The sequence below is a fragment of the Necator americanus genome, chromosome II (genome assembly GCF_031761385.1).
Source record: "Necator americanus strain Aroian chromosome II, whole genome shotgun sequence".
NCBI classification, from domain to species: Eukaryota; Metazoa; Nematoda; class Chromadorea; order Rhabditida; family Ancylostomatidae; genus Necator; species Necator americanus.
This window is the reverse complement of record NC_087372.1, coordinates 14,682,424-14,700,743: the sequence shown is the minus strand read 5'-3', so window position 1 is coordinate 14,700,743 and position 18,320 is coordinate 14,682,424. Positions and strand designations below refer to the sequence as shown.

At 42.4% G+C, this 18,320-nt stretch overlaps 3 protein-coding genes across 3 annotated transcripts; all 3 read right to left on the bottom strand.

Annotated features, from left to right (window-relative positions):
• Positions 1-16: 16 nt before the first annotated feature.
• Positions 17-1,377, bottom strand: RB195_017864 (uncharacterized protein; the record flags this gene model as incomplete). The annotated part of the gene is made up of 3 exons (XM_064185049.1): positions 17-80; positions 676-738; positions 1,298-1,377. The coding sequence occupies 3 exons, from the start codon at positions 1,375-1,377 to the stop codon at positions 17-19; spliced, it is 207 nt and encodes a 68-aa protein (XP_064040930.1).
• Positions 1,378-4,565: 3,188 nt separating this feature from the next.
• On the bottom strand, positions 4,566-4,817 carry RB195_017863 (uncharacterized protein; the record flags this gene model as incomplete). The annotated part of the gene is made up of 1 exon (XM_064185048.1): positions 4,566-4,817. The coding sequence occupies one exon, from the start codon at positions 4,815-4,817 to the stop codon at positions 4,566-4,568; it is 252 nt and encodes an 83-aa protein (XP_064040929.1).
• Positions 4,818-12,525: 7,708 nt separating this feature from the next.
• Positions 12,526-13,256, bottom strand: RB195_017862 (uncharacterized protein; the record flags this gene model as incomplete). The annotated part of the gene is made up of 2 exons (XM_064185047.1): positions 12,526-12,855; positions 13,065-13,256. 2 exons carry the CDS (start codon positions 13,254-13,256, stop codon positions 12,526-12,528), a joined length of 522 nt encoding a protein of 173 aa, XP_064040928.1.
• Between the last annotated feature and the right edge of the window lie 5,064 nt (positions 13,257-18,320).

The window sequence follows — 18,320 nt, the reverse complement described above, 5'->3', positions numbered from 1 at the left end:
TTTCAACGCTCAGATGTTACCAGTTGGTAGTTGCGATTTGACACGCCGTGCGCACACTCCCGCTGACGCGATGTTCTGCGCTGAAAACGTCGCGAGTAGACAAACCAGAACACGTCATTATAAGCATTCAACTGCGAGAGAAATCAACAAATAGATGAATGGCTAAGGCAAAAACATATCTAGTTCTCAACGAATTTATTCAGAGATGATTTTCTAGTTATTCCCCTTCCTTGAAAAGCAACAGTAGATATCCTTCCCGCTCTAGTGTTATGCGTCCTACCCGCGAACCACAGGAAATCCAAACAAAAGTAATTAGATTGGGGATACTTAAAATGTCCTATCTCACAAGCAACTCTTTACTTGGCGGTAAATGCACTTCTATAGAAGTAGAAAGCTCGTGGAAGCACTTATAACATCAGGAGGTCTGATGTTCGCCCTCATTCAGAACAGCAATAAATACATCCCTTCTGCCGTAGTCGAATATTATAAAGTTTTATCAGCACTGAACGCGCAGTTCAGGAGCTCAAATAAACGACTAAGCAGATTTCGTATGAATCATAGTGTTTCTGACTAGACTTCGCATAAATGAAGATTTACAGCGAATGACGTGTCCGGCCCAATCTGCATTGCGAAAAATGGACTAAATATGTTCGATATTGCACGGAAAAAGCTTACGGAGAGGTGAGTTGAAAAGTGCAGTTGGGAGCGTGAGGGAGACGTGAGAGAACGATTAGAATTCTTCAAGAATGAGAAGAAGGCAGCAATGGGAGGAACGCAACATAACCGACTAATAAAGGGCCAGCAGCTGCGCTATTTAGGCTAGAAAGAAGTTCACCCGACTATAGATAAGATATCGTTGCACAGCGAGTCATGACATGGCAGACGTCGCACCCAATTCACCTCGTAGTTGTCTATCAAGAGTGGACAAGGAAAAAAGATGAACGAGGGGGGAAATAAATAATATGAGAAAGCCGGATCGAGAGGACTAGCAGGGGCGAGGAATCAGGCGACGGGCAGCGTTGGGGGCGGAGCAACCGTGGCGGCGGCCAATCGATTCGCGAGCACGCGGGTTTACAAAGGGTAGCGAAGTAGCAACGCTGCGTCGGCCACAATCAATCTAAACAACACTTGTGTTCGTCCTAAACCCGAAAAAGCCAGCATATGGCTGGTCCGCGTGCGCGGAAGAAATCCGCGACGGAAACACATCAGATGCACTGCGGTCCTTTCGGGGAGGACCACTTTCGAACTCGCTCCAGAACATCTCTGATGACATCAAAAAGAATGAGATTGATCTCACGCGTTGGACGGAGCCTCGGACGCATGTACGTGCGCCTTGGGCCTCTTTTCACCTATCTTCAAATCTGCGAACACTTTCATTAATGCTTAAATTACTAGAAAAAGAACAAAGAAACCATAGTTGAAGTACAAATCTTACTCCAAAGAGAACAGTACTAGTTCTAATTTTTATTGATCAATGAAGTCGAGCGCAGCGAACACCACTAAAAGTCTAAAGTTCGGTTTTAGCCAGACGTTCAGACAGATCTTCAAATAAGCGACGTTCTCCGTTCTGCGGTTTTACGTCAAGCAGGTGAGGCGAAGCATCAACCGTGACGACAACTTCGTTTATTTCGCACCCTAAAATTTCCACGGATCTTGTCGATATTAGGACGTTTCTGTGAAGTTTCAGCGAAAGCACTGGAGAGATTACAAAGGGCTGTGCGAGTGATCGTCAGCACCGGACGCGTGCGGACATTGTTACAACGTATCGGGAGTTAGGGTTATATTTCCTTCGTTTGCGGCCATACTTTCCTAGGAGGTATAGGGAAGCCAGCCCTTCGCTACTCTGAAAACACTTCCTCTCTTTCCTTTGTTAGCAAAGAGTGCATGCTGGCTGCCACAGTCAGGCTAAAACGATCTGGAACACGAGGCAGCAGCGTAAGCGGCTGCGCTCGATGTTAGCAGAGAAGCTAGCAGCTGTGATCGAGGCGGGACCTTACTCATTTGTGCTGTCCAGCTGCAGCGAGTGAGGATCTCGCTTCGACCGCAACCGCTACCCTCACTGCGCCACTTCGAGTAGTGTCGCTTACGCAGTTGCACCAGGTTTCAGGACGTTTCTACTCACCTATAGTTTTGAAACTTGCTGAACCTTCGAAGTACTTATGTGACTTGTAGTTATGCAAACAAATGTAGCCTAAAACAATGTTGTTGCTGCTTTTAAGAAGTTTGCTTGTTGATTTGATTGTTCATTCTCTGAGAACAGTTTTGAAGATACCCAAAGCAAGAGGAATCAACTGTGGCGTAGCCGAAACTGAAGCTCCACTTCACTGACGGTTTCTAGACGTTACTTTCATGAGAAAGAATCAATAAATATTCCATAGTCTCCTTCAATGTGACCTAATGATAAGTGAGGGTCACTGACCGTTCATTCGAAGAATTCTTTCAAACGTTCTGACATGTGAGGCCACATACTTATACTAAATACAAACAGAAGTTTGAGTATACACTCGTAAAAAGGTGGTGTTGTAGCCCAACCCAAATAGGTCAAATGTCTAGAGGGAGCAATTTTTGGTAACAACATTCCGTTGCGTTGCGCCGAACTTGGAGCTGCGGACATTGTCGACCCGAGGGTACTCAGGTCGTTCGCTGTCGATAGACAATTCACGCGAGGCACCAAGTCTCACAAGCTATGGAACCGTGACAAACGGATTCTTTGCAAGCTGTAGATTAAGGAGGCATAAAACTGCGTTAGGTGATAACACCAGCCGAAATCCTGGCATTTTTCAAATCACCCTGAGATAAAAAAAACGAGAATGAATTTGTAGTACATATTGTGGCCTCATTGTTCGATTCAACTTGGTTGCAGCAAAGTGCATCCAGCAGCTGCGTTTGTCAAATAGAAGGGGTCACTTTTCCTGGTTTCATCGATTACTTACCATAATTGCCGCTCTGTTCACTTAATCCAGCGTCAGAGAAAATGATTTACTCAGCGAAAAATCCGGGAGCATCAAAAGTTAAAAGGAGAAAAGTTAGAAAATCACTTATGACCAGTGGTCCTTAGAAGTCGCTTGGACCGCCATCAGATACTAAATAACTTACTAGAAAAGGATCAACGACGAAGAAAAACATAAGAAAATTTACTTCTTGCGTATAAAGCATCGTAATGCATCGATTTCACCTCAGACGATGTGGACGATGGGATGAGATTAAAGACATCACCACACGCATCTGGCGTGGTGTAGGTTTTCGTTGAAGAATACCTACATCGGGTCGTAGATTATGTATAGACGGTGATTCCGCTCATTTCTCCCTGTATCCCTGTAAACAGACGGCTCCGGAACGCTGTTTCTTACGACGTCTTCTGTCGCAACGCGCCATCCTTGCGCCCCGCTCCCATCTGTGATTCGTCGAAAATCCATTCGGACACCCTGATGGGCAATTCATTTCATTCGACGAGTCGCAGGTTGGGATGGGGTACAAGGGTGGCGCGTTCCAATAGAGGATGTCGTAAGAAACAGCATTCCGGAGCCCCCTGTTTGCAGGAATACAGTAAGAAATGAGCGCAACCACCGTGTATACATTATCTACGACCCGATGTAGGTATACTTCAACGAAAACCCATACCACGCCAGATTCGTGGGGTGATGCGTTTAAGCCGCACACTGAAATGCCAGCTACACCTCATTGTCGACGCTGAATATGTTCAAGCTGGTAAGCGTGACGCATCTGCCTCACCTGGAATCCTTCCTCTGTTTGACCCACGCATGCTCCTGATCAGGTCGGAAGCTTGTACACGTGTACTCCTTGTACACTCAGCAGACCATTAGTTGGTCTTGCTTGCGGAGACTGCGGAGGAGACCTCATTGGTCTTTAACCGCTCGCCAGTGGATGCGACGCTTGCATAAGTGTGGTGCGTTGCAACTGATTTCGTAGGAATGAACGCCATCTTCCACGTCGTTTTTTTACGTCGATTAAGGAAAGATGAGCCGAGCACCGCTCGTTTCTGTAATCTATAACCCGAACTCAACTTTTTCTCTGAGCTTTCCATACCCAGTCTCGTTATTCGGTGCCTTTAATCCGAACCGACCTACAAGCCGCACACATCGTCATTACACGTTCAGTAAACCTTAGATTCTGGATTGAAGGCGAACGTGTTGGCTCGGCTTAGACGCGGTCTTGCAAATTTGGTGTCTTGCAACGGTGGCCTGAAAGGGAGCATTGCAGGAAATTGATTATATTGGGACCTCTCCACAAATACAGAGGGTTAGGAATGTAATGAAGTTCATGTAATGCAACGGTCTTGCAGTACCTTTTCCTTCTACGAGACGCCTTACAAGGTTTAAGTTCTTCGAGGCGCACGCACCATCTCTGGTAGCGAGACAGAGAACGCCAACTGCCCTTTGATTGCCCGCTCATCGGCAGACGCTGCGTGCATGCTTACAGACGTAGCACGTTGCTAGGAACCTTATGGGAAAATCGGAATAACCCTCAATTTCATGAGATGTTGCATTCAACTTCCACAGATTATTTCAAACGACTCAATTTACTTCACCTGGCAGATAGTGTGGTCAAAAGGACTCGATGCATGAGGCAGTTGCGTGAGCGGAGTGGTGACGAGGAGCTAGCGGCTGTGGTCGCGAGAAACCCTTGCTGACGAAATATTGTCCCATATCGAACTGAGCTTCCGGCTGATGGACCGCTTCAAGGAACCAGTGGAGCAGGTCGCAGTCATAGGCAGCGAAAGATCCGCCATAAACAACGTCGACTTTCGTGAGAGCAAAAGGAAACCAATTCCATCGAAAATGCTGGGAGGGCGGCATGTTCCCTTTGGATTTATAGCGAATAATTTAGCTGTTTTGTACAAGATGATACGAAATGTTCCTAAATTCAAGTTTTTACCTTCTAGGAGGTTTTTGACGGCAATAATAATTCTTGCTCTAAGTCCGTATATACCACAAGGTCCTAACGCAAGTTCATGCGGGGAACCTCCTATATCCTAATCCTGATCCTAATCTATTTGCTCGGGAGCAACTAGATTTTTCAAACATTAGCGTTAGTGTCATGCGGAAGCGAAAAACAGTTAGTACTTGACTGCTTAAGTGTTCAATTCTGTAGCTCCAAAATTTACAGTCTTCCTCACGTTCTTTTTCAAATATGCATAACATATTTGATAACTTTCATTTCTTTTTTCGACTTCAAATTTTTATTCTAGCTTGTTTCTGGAACAGGTAATGGGGTCGCGATTGAGGTCGCGCTGCTGCATGAGAATGCGAGACCTAACCTGGCGAAGGTGACGCGAAAATTTCTGAAGCTCTTGGGCTGGATGAACCTGCTACACCCTCCCTACAACTCGGAGCTTGCCTCATCCGACTGTCACCTGTTCCGGTTCTGAAGAAGCATCTGCTCGGAAAAACTTTCTAGATGGCCTCAAAAATGCACTCAGAGACTTTTTGTCATCACAACCCCTCTCGTTCTGGAAGAAGGGCAGTGAGATTTCACTCAGCAAAGGATACATGCTGGTGATAATAATAGTAATTACGCTGTTGATCTTTGATTTTTACCAACAGGACTGAAAATTTTCAATCTTTCTCCAAAAGAAGAAAAGACATGCAATGATCCAATATCTGCCGTCTGCCTTTAACTCATTCTTAATGGATTGCTCCAAAAAGAAACAAATGCTATTTGGAAACTGTGTGCTTGCAAAAGGGGAACCATGAGAACTCAAAGAGCTTTCAATCAGTTCCTGTAACTGGAAAACAAGGATAAAATGAGAAAATTTGATTTACAATGGAGGAATGCTAACGCGAGCCGTGCGCTCTTGGGCTCCTTGAACCGGGAAGTGTTACTCCCTGGCGGACTGGAATGATCTCAAACCTGGGTGCCTGAACGTTTCGATGTAAATCACCATGGACAAACACGATAAAAGGAATAGTATGTGGTAAGTACACAAAAAAACATAGTGGTCGTCCGATGATTTGTATAAATGCACGAGTCAGAACATAAGCATTCCTATATGGCACAATGCTATAAATAAGCCGCGACCATCATCAGAACAGAACATCTTCAGAACCGCTTCAGAATCGATAAGTCACATCGTGATGCTTCTAGATTCGTCGGTCTTGTCGACAAGTGACAAACAAACGATTGCCTTGAACTGTTATAAATAGATCATAAATAGAGTAGGAATAACACAATAAGTAGATAATACGAATATTCGTAGCTCCGGTTTAGTTCGCCGGTCTTGTCGACAAGTGTTGATAATGAAGAGGGTACTAATGAACTGCTAGCTGCAAATTGGTTAGGGAGTTCAGTCAAATTGCATTATGGGCCATTGATGAAATCAAATATTTCAACATTCAGCAGCAGGAACAAAGTGTGAGTTCTAATGATGTGTAGAAATACGAATCAACACGAGGACTATTTTGTTGTTGGTCCATTTCCTCGTTTTTTTCTGTTAATTACATGGCGCAATGCTTTCGTTCAAAGTCGTTTAATAAGGAAATTAAGCAGTTAAGTTGAAGTACTCGAAAACATTCTGGAAGTGGAGCAATTAATGTGAATCAGTTGCAATGCAAACATTTCGATTTGTTTTTTTTCAAAATTCTGTCAAACACAGATAATGCAAATCATAACCGTAAAAGAAGAGCACAAATTCGCTGCGACTAAATTCTGCAACTTTCACGAAAATTTGCATAAGCCAACGGTGGATTACTGGTAATATTGACAAAAAGCCCTGATAAAAGTACGACGACTATTTCTTGGTAAATTTCAAATGCGCTCCGGTTAGATTTGTGGATAATACGTGATGAGAGGAGCCGCGTGTATCAGTGTGATTGTTACTTGTCAGCCCGGCGTTCACGAAACGCAATCAAGCGTCGGAGCGTGAACCTTGCGAGCGGCGAGCTATACAACTTGCACTCTTACATGCCGCAAGTTTTTCAAACATCGCAAAAAAGTGTTGTCTGGCCCAGTGCCAGATATGTGAGATACCTAGAGAGAACGAACATTTGGTAACAGACAAACATATGTTGCTACCTGTCAGTTATGTGGGACTGAGTTCACTGGCGAAACAGGAAGATCACTATGTACCGGCGTCAAGGAGCACGTAGACGGACTCGTAAAATCAAAAACATCATCCCTTTTAGGTGCTCACCGCAGACAGTGTCATGACGGTACCCCTTTCAAGATTGCTGTCACAATCTTAGCGCGCAAATCAGACGTTCTGGCGCGAAAAACATTGGAAGCGTTTTATATCACAGCCAAAAGTGCAATCATGAATCGTAAAGAAGAATGCATCGCTGTGACCAACGAGCTGGCGCCATATCAAGACCTTTGCGGGTTTTGACCTACGGGGTCAGAGGCGGGGCATCGTTACACATTACTAGTTAGCGGCGCAACTCTAACAACTGGTGGTCCGCTAACATCACGATTTCGTGGCTATCAAGGTGAGCGCTGGTCTGCTTTTCTGACGTTGCCTTTGAATAATCTGTTTGCTAAGTCATATCTTGTGGGATGACGAGGCGTTTGAGAGAGTAGATTACACGTGTCTTTGATTTCGCAGGTTCTGAAGAAGGCGACGACGCCAAAACGCTATCCAGAATAAAGATAAATAACAATCTTGGTTCTGCTTAAAAAGTAGTACACAATCAAACAGACAAACATATGATTTAGGATGAGACTCACATGCGACAGTGTCATGTCGCTGTTCGTCCTACAGGGTACGAGGTGAGAAGCAAGTGTTTTGAAATAATAATAAAATCGTTAGTTTTTGCTTCGAACGAAATTTATTGACAAAACAAAATAGGTAAGAACATATCATTTTAAAAACTCATGGACAGAAAGTTACATTTCATTCTGCTCATAAAGAGCGATAATTTGTTGGTTGTGGAAAATTCAATCGTTGGATCCCATACAATCAACTACTGGACAATCCCCATTCTGTACGGGTGAAAATGTAATTCGCCATGCAAAATCTTACAATACGATCGCTGATTCGCACAGTACATGGAAGGTTACGCGGTTTTTTCATTATGTAGCGGACTATTTTCAGATTATTAACTCAACGTAAGATTGTGTCACGCACGGGAACAGAGTCATTGCGATTAGTGTTGAATCTCCGGGGAAGTTCACATTGAAATTTCGCTACGGATTCGCCACTTCTAAAATAGAATCATACGTGTTGCCCTATTGTCCACGGCTTCACCTCAGCAGCTGAAAGTGAAATGCCATGAGACGGGAAATGGATTATAACACGCTCACACGCTCCTCCAGTTCTGATGCCCGAGTAGTAGCCACCTCAAAAAAAGAAATTGGTTCCCGCTCCGCACCATTTCTGATCACCCGGCTGAGTTAGGACACTTCGTTAAAGGCATCACTCCACGAATCTGAGGTGGTACGGATTCCAGGTGGAGTATTCGTATACGGGATGGGAGACTATGGAGAAGGGGATTCCGTCCATTTCTTCCTAATTGCCGTAAAAAACGGCCGGGAAGATACGGCTTTAGGCGTTCTGGCGCACAATTTTCTACAAGGAGTTCGACTGGAGCGCGCCAGCCCTGTGCAGCGCCGCATCTTCCGGGTCATTTTTTACGGCAATTAGGAAGAAATGGACGTAGTCACCCTCCTCTCCATAATCTACTATCCCTTATAAGAATCCACCTGAAATCAGTACCACCTCAGATTCCTGGGGGTGATGCCTTTAACAGCATTAGCGTAGTACTTACCTTACACTAGTGTAGTGTCCTGCATTTCTTGCCGGAAGCAAACTAATTCGTAGCAGACGGCATTCCGTTTTCGGCTAATACGACGCTTTCGACGCAGGACCCGAACCTGCAGCGCCACTGGTCCACTGTCTAGCTTGAAGCTGGAAACAGATCAAATGATTTTGACACGATATTTGGCGGAACCAGCGACGCTTGAAGCAACTAGGGAAGGACTAGATAGTTGCTATCCAGTTTACTAGTAGGGAGTATCGGTGTGACTGTGATTATATACAGCAAGCAAATTCTGCGTTGAAAAAGACGTATTATGATACGTTTTGGCAAAGATAACTCCCAATAAATGTTGTTGTTTAGGGAGGAACAACGTCCTGCTCGTTGCACCTAAAATAACAGTAGAAAGTCCTACTTATTAATCGTACATGTAGAAACGAACACGGTCGAAAAAGACCGTGAGACTCTTTCCTTCGTAAACTGTATTTCAATATATATTTCACCATTTCAAGCACAACTCAAAATATTGTGGTATTACCCTCCCTTCTGTTGTTTAGAGTCTGTATGTCGTACTCCATGAGTTTTGGGGACGAAAACGAACCACTTGGGAGGCAAAATGTATACACTGAGTATGCGTTCCGAAGATAGCGAATAATCTCTTAGCTGACCAATTTCCAATAAATCAGACGTCCAACAAAACAACAAAACTTTTGTGTGCTCCTTCACTCTACATAAAGTTAAAAGTTTGAAGTTTCTGGCGTTAATCAATCCGCTTGGGATTCGCCCCCACGTTCACTTCAATTCAGAATCGTTTGAGATTTACGAACATGTAACACGCCTATACAATGACTTGCGGCGGATATCACAAGTCAGTGATTTTGTTCATTGATTTGAAAGATCCAGCATTCGAAGAAAATTGGCTTAATTTGAAGAGCAGAGTAGTCTATGGTCTTCGATTTAAAACGACGGTTCTTTCCAAAACATCAACTTCGGCTCAATTTTTGCAATTTTTTCTTTTCTTTTTTCCTTTTTCTTTCTTTCTTTCATTCTTTCTTTTTGCATCTCAGTTAGGCCTTCCTTGTGCATACATAGGGAATTTTTAAATAGCAGCATCAATGTTCATCGTTGAAATAGTTGAATAAAATTCAGCCGGACGTTCCATCCTCCTTAGCTACGGAAAGTTGTGAAAGACGATGCTATAAAAGAGCGAATCCCTTCAGAGGAAAACTGACTTTACAAACAAGAACATTATTATTTGAGGGTTCTGTTTGAGTTCCTTCGATATGAACTCCGTCTTGGAGATCGGGTGCCAAATAGAGGAAAAAATAAAAGAATAAAAAAAAAAACTGAAGAAAAGAAAGGTTTTTCAAAGTTTCAACTGGTCCAATGTACGAACAAACTTCGTCTGTCTATATACCACAAAAATTCAAAAAAAAGCAAAAATTCTAAAAAAGTTGGGCTAAATCGCAATTTGATTCTCAGTTTTGATAACTTCCAACAGAGGTTTTATGTAAGAACCATCTGCAATTTTCACAGTACCAAAAATCGTACAAATGAACAAGAACAATAAATCAGCGATCTCGTAAAGATGACTTCAAAAATGTTTCGACGTTTCGATAAAATGTGAAAGATTGAGTTTTTAATACTCTTCATCTTTACCCGCAGTCTGTTAGGTTGCAATTGTTGTCTGTTGGCGAACATTTTCCCCATCTCAACGATATGTCGCTTTTTGGATAGAGGAACCCTGAAAAGAGGAATTTTATGATGGCTTTAGAAATAGTCGCTCGCCTTCCTCCATGTACAGTGCCACGCGGGTTTGCCAGCCCTCGCAAATATTCGCCACTGTTGTCGTGCAACCTCAATCTTTGGTAGGTAAGTATTTATTGTAATATACACAAATATTTCACGAATCAAAGATTAGAAAGATGAGAATTACCAATGATATCAAGATAAATTGTAAATTAAACGTGGTGAAGAAATGTAAAAAAAACAATAGGGGAAGAACATAGAGAAGCATTCCTCGGAGGGGTCCACTTATAGTGCAGTGCAAACCGTCTGGCACAGGTGCACCGCGTTGTTAGGGGGCCAAAAAGAGCTGCAGCTGTACCAGAGGAAGAATCGCTGGAGAAGGACGTCTCAAAGCAGCTACAATAACACATGGCTAAATGAGAACACAATACTTGGCTACGAAGCTTCATGGCTCTATGAATGAAGATGTATCGAAAAACGAAGTTGGAGTCGTTATAAAAGTAGTGATAAAATTTTTTTTCGAAATTTCGTATCTTCTGAGAAAATAAGAGCGACCGACAGTAGCGGAAGGTGCCACACGATTACTCACCGCATGTTTTTCAATGTTCATGCATAGTAGGTACAACCACCACGTTGGTTCACCAGCACCGCTAGTCGGCGAGACTGGCCAGCTTCTTTTCCTTTTGGAGTTCTTGCGTAGTGTAGCTAGAACGATGTCGAGGCTTGGCAAGAAAAGAGTAGTAGTTTTATGGGATAAGCGGAGCATCAAAAACCTCGAACCATTTTCAGACATTTGATAAAGATGATGGATTTGACAAGGATTTCACCAAAACCTCGTTGGCATAACAAAAAAGCATGAATACAGTTCCCTATGCCGAGGTTTCGAAAAGAGAAGACTTGGAGATTGTTGGACACTTTGCTGTTTCGCTTAGTATTATGAGTATCAATATAATTCTATAGCCGAGCCGTTAATTCCTTCAGCGACACCTTAAAAAGAGTCTAACTTTTGAAACACGGTGAATTTGCAAGTTGACTTTTCTAAAGACCGAATTTTTCTTAAAGTGTAGTTGACGTTTGAAGAGAGTTACTTGCTCGAGCTGCTTCAAGATAATAGCTATAAATGTTTGTTCTTCCTTTGGTTAGGGAAGAGATTCCTCCCGTGTTTTTCTATACATAGGAAGCGGTGAAAGCGAGACAGAAGCTGATTTTTTTCTTCTCCTTCTGTCAATCAGTTGCTGTTATTACATAGAACGTGCAAAATCGCTTCAAAAAGATTTTCACGTACCTCACGAAAAGTTTCTTCCTGGAAATAAACTTTCTACTTACTTTAAATTATTTCACAGTGCGGTGCTACGGTGGGAGATCTATTAGAAGTTTTCTCTCCATGTTGAAAATTGGATACTTGTGGCGCCAGTATATGTACGTCGCTAAAAACTTCAACGATGATGTCATGTGGACTGTCAGACAGTCATTTACATTTCTCAATAGAGAACGAAAGGGGGTGGAGGGTAGGGGGAGGGTGTGGCGTAGTCGAATAGTGGTCCATTGTGGGGCCAACCAAGCTTTTCACCTCTCCGACAAATTGGTACCAGAACTGTCTGGGAGGATAAAACCACTAACTCGTTTGACAGTTCCCCCCCCCTCTTTCCGAGTCCTTGTATAGGTCAACATGCGTTCCAATAACCCCAACGATTACGAATTGTAGTAAAACGTGTTGGCACATCCTAAGAGGACTGATGCGCCAGACACATTATTCTATATCCTTTTGTAGAGAATGTACTTCCTAAGTAATGCTTCATTAATGCTGAAATTCGAACTTTTTAGTGAAATAACTTGAAGGACTTCGTAAAGAGGTCTTCCTGCGGTGCCTTTGATGTCGCGTGCTTTCCAGTCGCTTACTGCTCTGGTCCAACGATTTTCGTTGAAACGCATCACGTGTACGGCCCACCTAATTTTGCTTTCCTTAGCATATGCTGCAGCATCGCTGACCTTCGTTCGGTGACGTAGGAGTGAACTTTAAATCCCTTCTTTCACTTGCGTAAAGCGGGTTACTCCTAGCATAACCCTTTCAATTCCGCGTTCCATGACGCTGATCGCATTTTCCTCCGGCTTGCGAGACGCCTATGTTTCTGGTCAGAGCAGGAAGAACGGAGGTGTTGAATAGGTGAGCACAGAGCCGGATGTTCTTGGTCCTCTTCACTACATCCTCGATGCTCTTGAATGCTCCCCAAGCCGCTCGTTTACTTTTGCCCAGCTCGGAGGTCAGGTTGTTCATTATGTTGATTTCCCATCCTAGATATACAGGGCTCAAGCATTCGGATATGTTCGTACCGTTGAGCGTGAATGGGGCATCAGAAACCCATCCGTTCCTCATAAACATCGTCTTGTCCAGGTTCAGCTGAAGACCGATCTTTCTACACGTTTCCTCAAATTAGGCCAGCATTCGTTCCGCCTGATTGATGCTTGTTGTTATAAGAACGATGTCATCAACGAAACGAAGACGGTGTAAATGCCGGGCGTCAACTTCCACTCCTGTGTTATCCCATTCCAATCCTTGCATTGCGCTCTCGAGAGTGGTACTGAATATTTTGTATCACCCTGACGAACCCTTCTCTTCACGTCGATTATGACATCATTGTAAAATGTTGAAATTGTGGTCGTGAAGTTGCTATAGAACTCACGAAGTATCTTTATGCATGGAGTAGGGACGCCTTTGTTGTCCAAGGCCTCCATGACCGCTCCGGTCTCAACTGTTTCAAAGGCTTTCTTCAAATCGATGAAAGTGAGACACAGCGGCATCGTGTACTCTAGCGATACTTGTATGAATTTTGAAACTGTGTGTATGTGGTCAATCGTACTGAACCCTTTTTGAAACCCTGCTTGCTCGCATGGCTGTCCTTCATCTAATGTTTTTTTCTATTCCGTGCAGGATAACTCTTGTGAAGAGCTCGTAGGTGGCAAAGTTGGTGTTGAACCACATCTTCTCATCCGTAAATGTCCGATTCGGGTTGTAAGTTGTTCGAAAGAGTTGATGTTTACTGCCATATTCGTGTTGACGAGGACACCAGCTCCACCAACTCCTCTACTGTCGCATTTACCTAAGAACAGTTCCTTTCCAGTGTCATACACGGCGTTCAGTGGGCGGCGTCGCCTCGTCTCAGTCAGTCCGATGACGTCGTACTTAAACTTCCTGGCTCAATAACCGCGTTCGATGCAAGCGTTCGGGCGTTAAAAGAGGATCGTTATCTAGTTCTTTTCCGTTTCGATAGCCTACATGACTCCGGCAACCCGGTCCTTCCTGGCGCTACCGTGCCAGGCTTTCCTCCGGAACCAGGAGACTCATTTCTATCACTGTGTTTTTGCATAAAATTTAAAACCAATGGCCAGGTTGCAAGCCTCTATTCCTATGAGTTTTGGGAGAACGTTGCGACCTCCTGGAGTGTACAGATGGAGCTTATTTGTTGGAGGCGACTCCAAACCGCCTAATTTGCAGCTCCCAGTCATTTGATTGCAGGCGTTTAGCCGGACCGACGTGCGGGATAGTATTATGAGCCGATACTGGCACTGCAGAAGCAGAGGATCCATCCCTTGAATCCACCTGCGTCTCAGGGCAGGTATAAGGTCGCATTTGGTCCGCCATTTGTCCTACTATCCGCCACATGGGGACGCGCCACGTAGCGTCGCGACTAACCGGCTGTGTTCCCTCTAATGAGGAAGATCCATGCCATTAAGAACTAACATCTAAAAATTAGGATGTCGAAATCTCTGCTCAGAAGACAACTGAGGGCAACATTACTGTTTATGGAAAGAAAGGAAGGTCACTGCGCAGATGTTCGACCCCATGGCTAGCAGCGAAACTGCAGCTAAACGATGAGGGGTTTATTTGAACCCTAAGAATACATCGCTGAGTGAACCAGTTTTGCTTTCCTTTCAAACAATCGATATTTGTACGTAAAGCGGAAAGAAATTCAAGTTCTTCAAGTTCTTAATATGGGTTCTTTATAAGTTCTTGATGCAATCTTTCGCAGTAAGTCATTTGGCTTCGTACACAACCACACAAAGTAAACAAATTAGAAGGATCTGCACCAAAACGTTCTGTCTATTGAATTACTGGAACTGTTCATGCAAGAATTCTCTTAGAACTGGAAACAAATAAAAAGAACTGAACACAATGGCAAAACTTAAGAGCAATGCATGTTTGTTTCATCGTTCTCGTTTCTCCCCATCAAAGCTTGTAATGACGGTAATTTTTGGTATTGTGGCGATTTATTCCTTTTGAAATCATATTAGTTGATTAAAAAATCGAATGATGCTTAAATAAAATATTAATCGATGTTACGAATACATTCATACATTCATTCTTTCGTTCATTCACACACACCAAAAAAAAATGGAACATACTAGATACATTTAAATAATTAGAATGGAATATCCAGAAATGATTATAGAAATGGGAACATTGTCAAAAAATTGCCTTAGAAATCTAAGTAGTCTACAAAAATGCGTCGAAAATTTTCCAGCTACTCCCTCCATGGGTGTGTAGACGTCTCGACCACGTACTTCTCAAAAAGTGCTTTTTTCAGAATGTCCTCAAGTGCTTTCCGTTCCGCATCGGAAAGTGATGTTGTTCCAAAAAGAGTTGGTCGCCGAACACGCCTTTAGAACTGGTTGCTTCTAGCATATGATGATGCTCGAGAAGTAATGTCGTGTTTGTTGATACCAGACCGCACGTTTCCACTACTTAAAGTCACTAGTTGACCACAACTGCCCGTTTTGTTATGTCGCTTTCTTCCTATCTGATGCCGGCCGTACAGTTATACTGTAGGGTACTTATGCTAACCATACTGCCTTTGTCCAAGCTACTATCGACGTTCTTACTTCTTTTTTCACTAGAACTGGGGCCATGCTAAAACAGCGAGCACGTCTAGGAAATCATAATATCCAGAGTGAATAGCTAAGACTGCGAATTTCTTACAGACACTCTGGAATGCTTCAATAATTGTTAGAGCAACCTTTTATTACTTTTGAACAAGTTCATCTGTTTAAACAGCTCGGTAATTGCGGAGTAAATTTATTTATAGTAGTAGTGCTAGTTGGTTTGCTGTTAGTTCAAGAAAGCTTCGTTATTTGATCACGTTCTAATTTTTTCTATACATAAAACTACTTTTTGGGGTTTTGTCACATTTTCAAAGTTACCTAGAAGCTGTGTTGTCAAGAAAGATTCCAATTTCAAAAAATGCACACGAAGTAGCGGAGCAAAATTTGTGTTTCATTCTGTGTATATCTCGAAGCTTTAAAAAAAGCAATGTTTTTTCTAAACATTCCAGTTCAGTTCTCCTTGCGTTCTTCATCGATTCTCTCCTACGCCATCCTATGTATTTCGTTCATATTTATATGCTATTATATTTATTATTGCTATTATATTTGTTCTACTCATACTTATTTCCTTCCTAATATTGAATATACTGTATTGGTGGGAAAACCACCAACAACATTCATTATAGTTGTGCCTAAGCAAATTCTTCACGCTTTTGAAATGTAATAAATCACTAATAAGTGAAGAAGTGTTCTTGTGAGCATAGTTTTTCCACGCCATAAGGATAGAAATTTTGCAATTAAAATGCTGTTTTGATAGGAAAATCCAGTGTTTCTCATATACGAAGCGAGGAGTCCACGAAAAAAACTCCCACTCAGAGCATCACGTCAAATATTCATCGAACGGATAACACTTGATTTCACCCTTTTTTCACCCAGTCTCCGAGAAGGAGACGAAATCTTTGGCGGATAGGAATAGGTATGTTGTTGTTTTTCTGATCTCTGTCTTAAGAGCGTAAAACAGAGAAATCAAACTATTTTACCCCATTAACCTTTTTGTGTTGGTTCCTACATAATGGGATTTTTTCAAGTTCTTTGTGTACGACTCTGAAAAAACAGAAATGACTCATTTTTGCTTGTCCTGATGGTTTTTTCCCGACGTTATCACCTCGATCCCCAGAACTAAGACATACTGACATTTAACACTAAATTCATAAATGCTTCATCTGGTGAAGACACTAGATAACCTTGAAAAGTACGAACTCGTTTTTTTTCCAACCAGAATGGCTTGTTCGTCAAACAGAAGGATAACATTTGCTGATTATCGCTTTGGAAAATTTGTCGACATCTCAAGGTCGTCTGGCTCTTTTTTTGTCAAAAACACCTTTCGAATAAACATTGCCACAAATCCATAAAAAAATATGAAAAACCCATAAAATTCACAGAAAGAGTTGTCGTTTTGGAATAAGGTTTAAATATTTTGGAAAAAAATTCCACTCTCATTCATTGAGGAGAAAATTCAGGAAGTAAGCAACTTATAGAGCTTGAGACCTCGAACAGAGCGCTGTTTAGGTGGATGCAGGTCGCGTTCTGCGAGGGCGAACTGTGCGGCTAATGGGCATTCCCTTGGTGATCGTTCCCTCTACTTAATACTTCAAAATCGCCTCGTTTTTGCCCAATTCCTGAAGGAGTCTCCGCGTTGTGTTCGATTCCAAAAATCATTGTCATCGATTACAGCGTGTTACAAACCACACTAACTCCTTACTGCCTTACCTTTCCACTAAACATGTATTTCAAACAGCGAAAATCACCGAATAACTTTTTCATTTTGTTTCCAATGTATCGTACGCTGCTACGGAACTCATACGACATTAAGAGACTTTCTAAGGAAATGTTCATGCATTGATAGTTTTTATCGTGTTGAGGGGAAAACTCTCGTTTGAGCAATAAAATTATAGCAATTCCCATTTCCCAACTGGTTTCCTCTTCCTTAGAATTGATGCGATTTCCTGAACACCTGAAGCCAACATTGTTCCCCATTGCCATGAAACACATTAGCGTCGCTCGTCGTTGTTCTTCTAGTGACCTTATTTTTTTGCTTATATTCTATCGGAAGCTTAGCCGTGGTTATTTCTTGATCCACCAACTACGCACTTCCTCAAATATTTCAGCCCACATTTTTTGGCAAAATACTTTCCGGTGATGTTGAGCGGAATATAAGAGAACTAAAATTCGTCACTCATCTTTCATTCACATTCGCTGAGATCATTTAGGAGCATTTCTTCTGCTACTTATTCTTTATTTTTATTTTACTTAATGCTACCTCTTTATGTTATTTATTTCACTTACTTGCGTACTTCCTTAAGATTAAATATTGTTTTTATTTACAATAACATGAATTATTCAATATTGCCTTGAAAACATTCCACATTTCACGTTATGTTTCCACTGGACGCTTTTTTCTTCGTTAGTTTCGCGTGATGTCTCAATTATCGACAAGCAAATTTATCTGTAGATGTGACTGGAATTGAAAAAGGTCACATTCCCATGATTGTTCACAACTGCATTATGAAATGGCATTTCGTCAGACTCCTTGAACATTTTTTATTCAATACTCAAACAATTCCTGAAATTCTGGAACATGATGTAATTGAATGCTTAGAGTTCATCGAATCATCTCAATATGCATTATGCTCTTAGGTTGGTGCAAAAATAATGCGCGCTTTCAAACATTCGCTTCGAAACGCTATAACTCGCCTCAAAATCACCTTTATCAATCGAAATAAGAACTGCTAGAGTCCACGCATCTCTGGCAACGAGACACAAGTTTGCTTATTCCCGCTGCATGAAAGTATAAAAGTCGGGGCTTTTGGAGTCCACCAACTTCCGGAAGTTGATTTCGGCATTACCTTGGTTTTAATATATCTTACCTCTTAGGCAGCTGCCCAGAAAAGTGATAGTCGGTTTACGAAAGGTCTGGTGAATATGGTAAGTGAGACAGAGCCTCGCTTCATTGTCGTGTGGGAAAATCGGCCCCTTTCTGTTCAC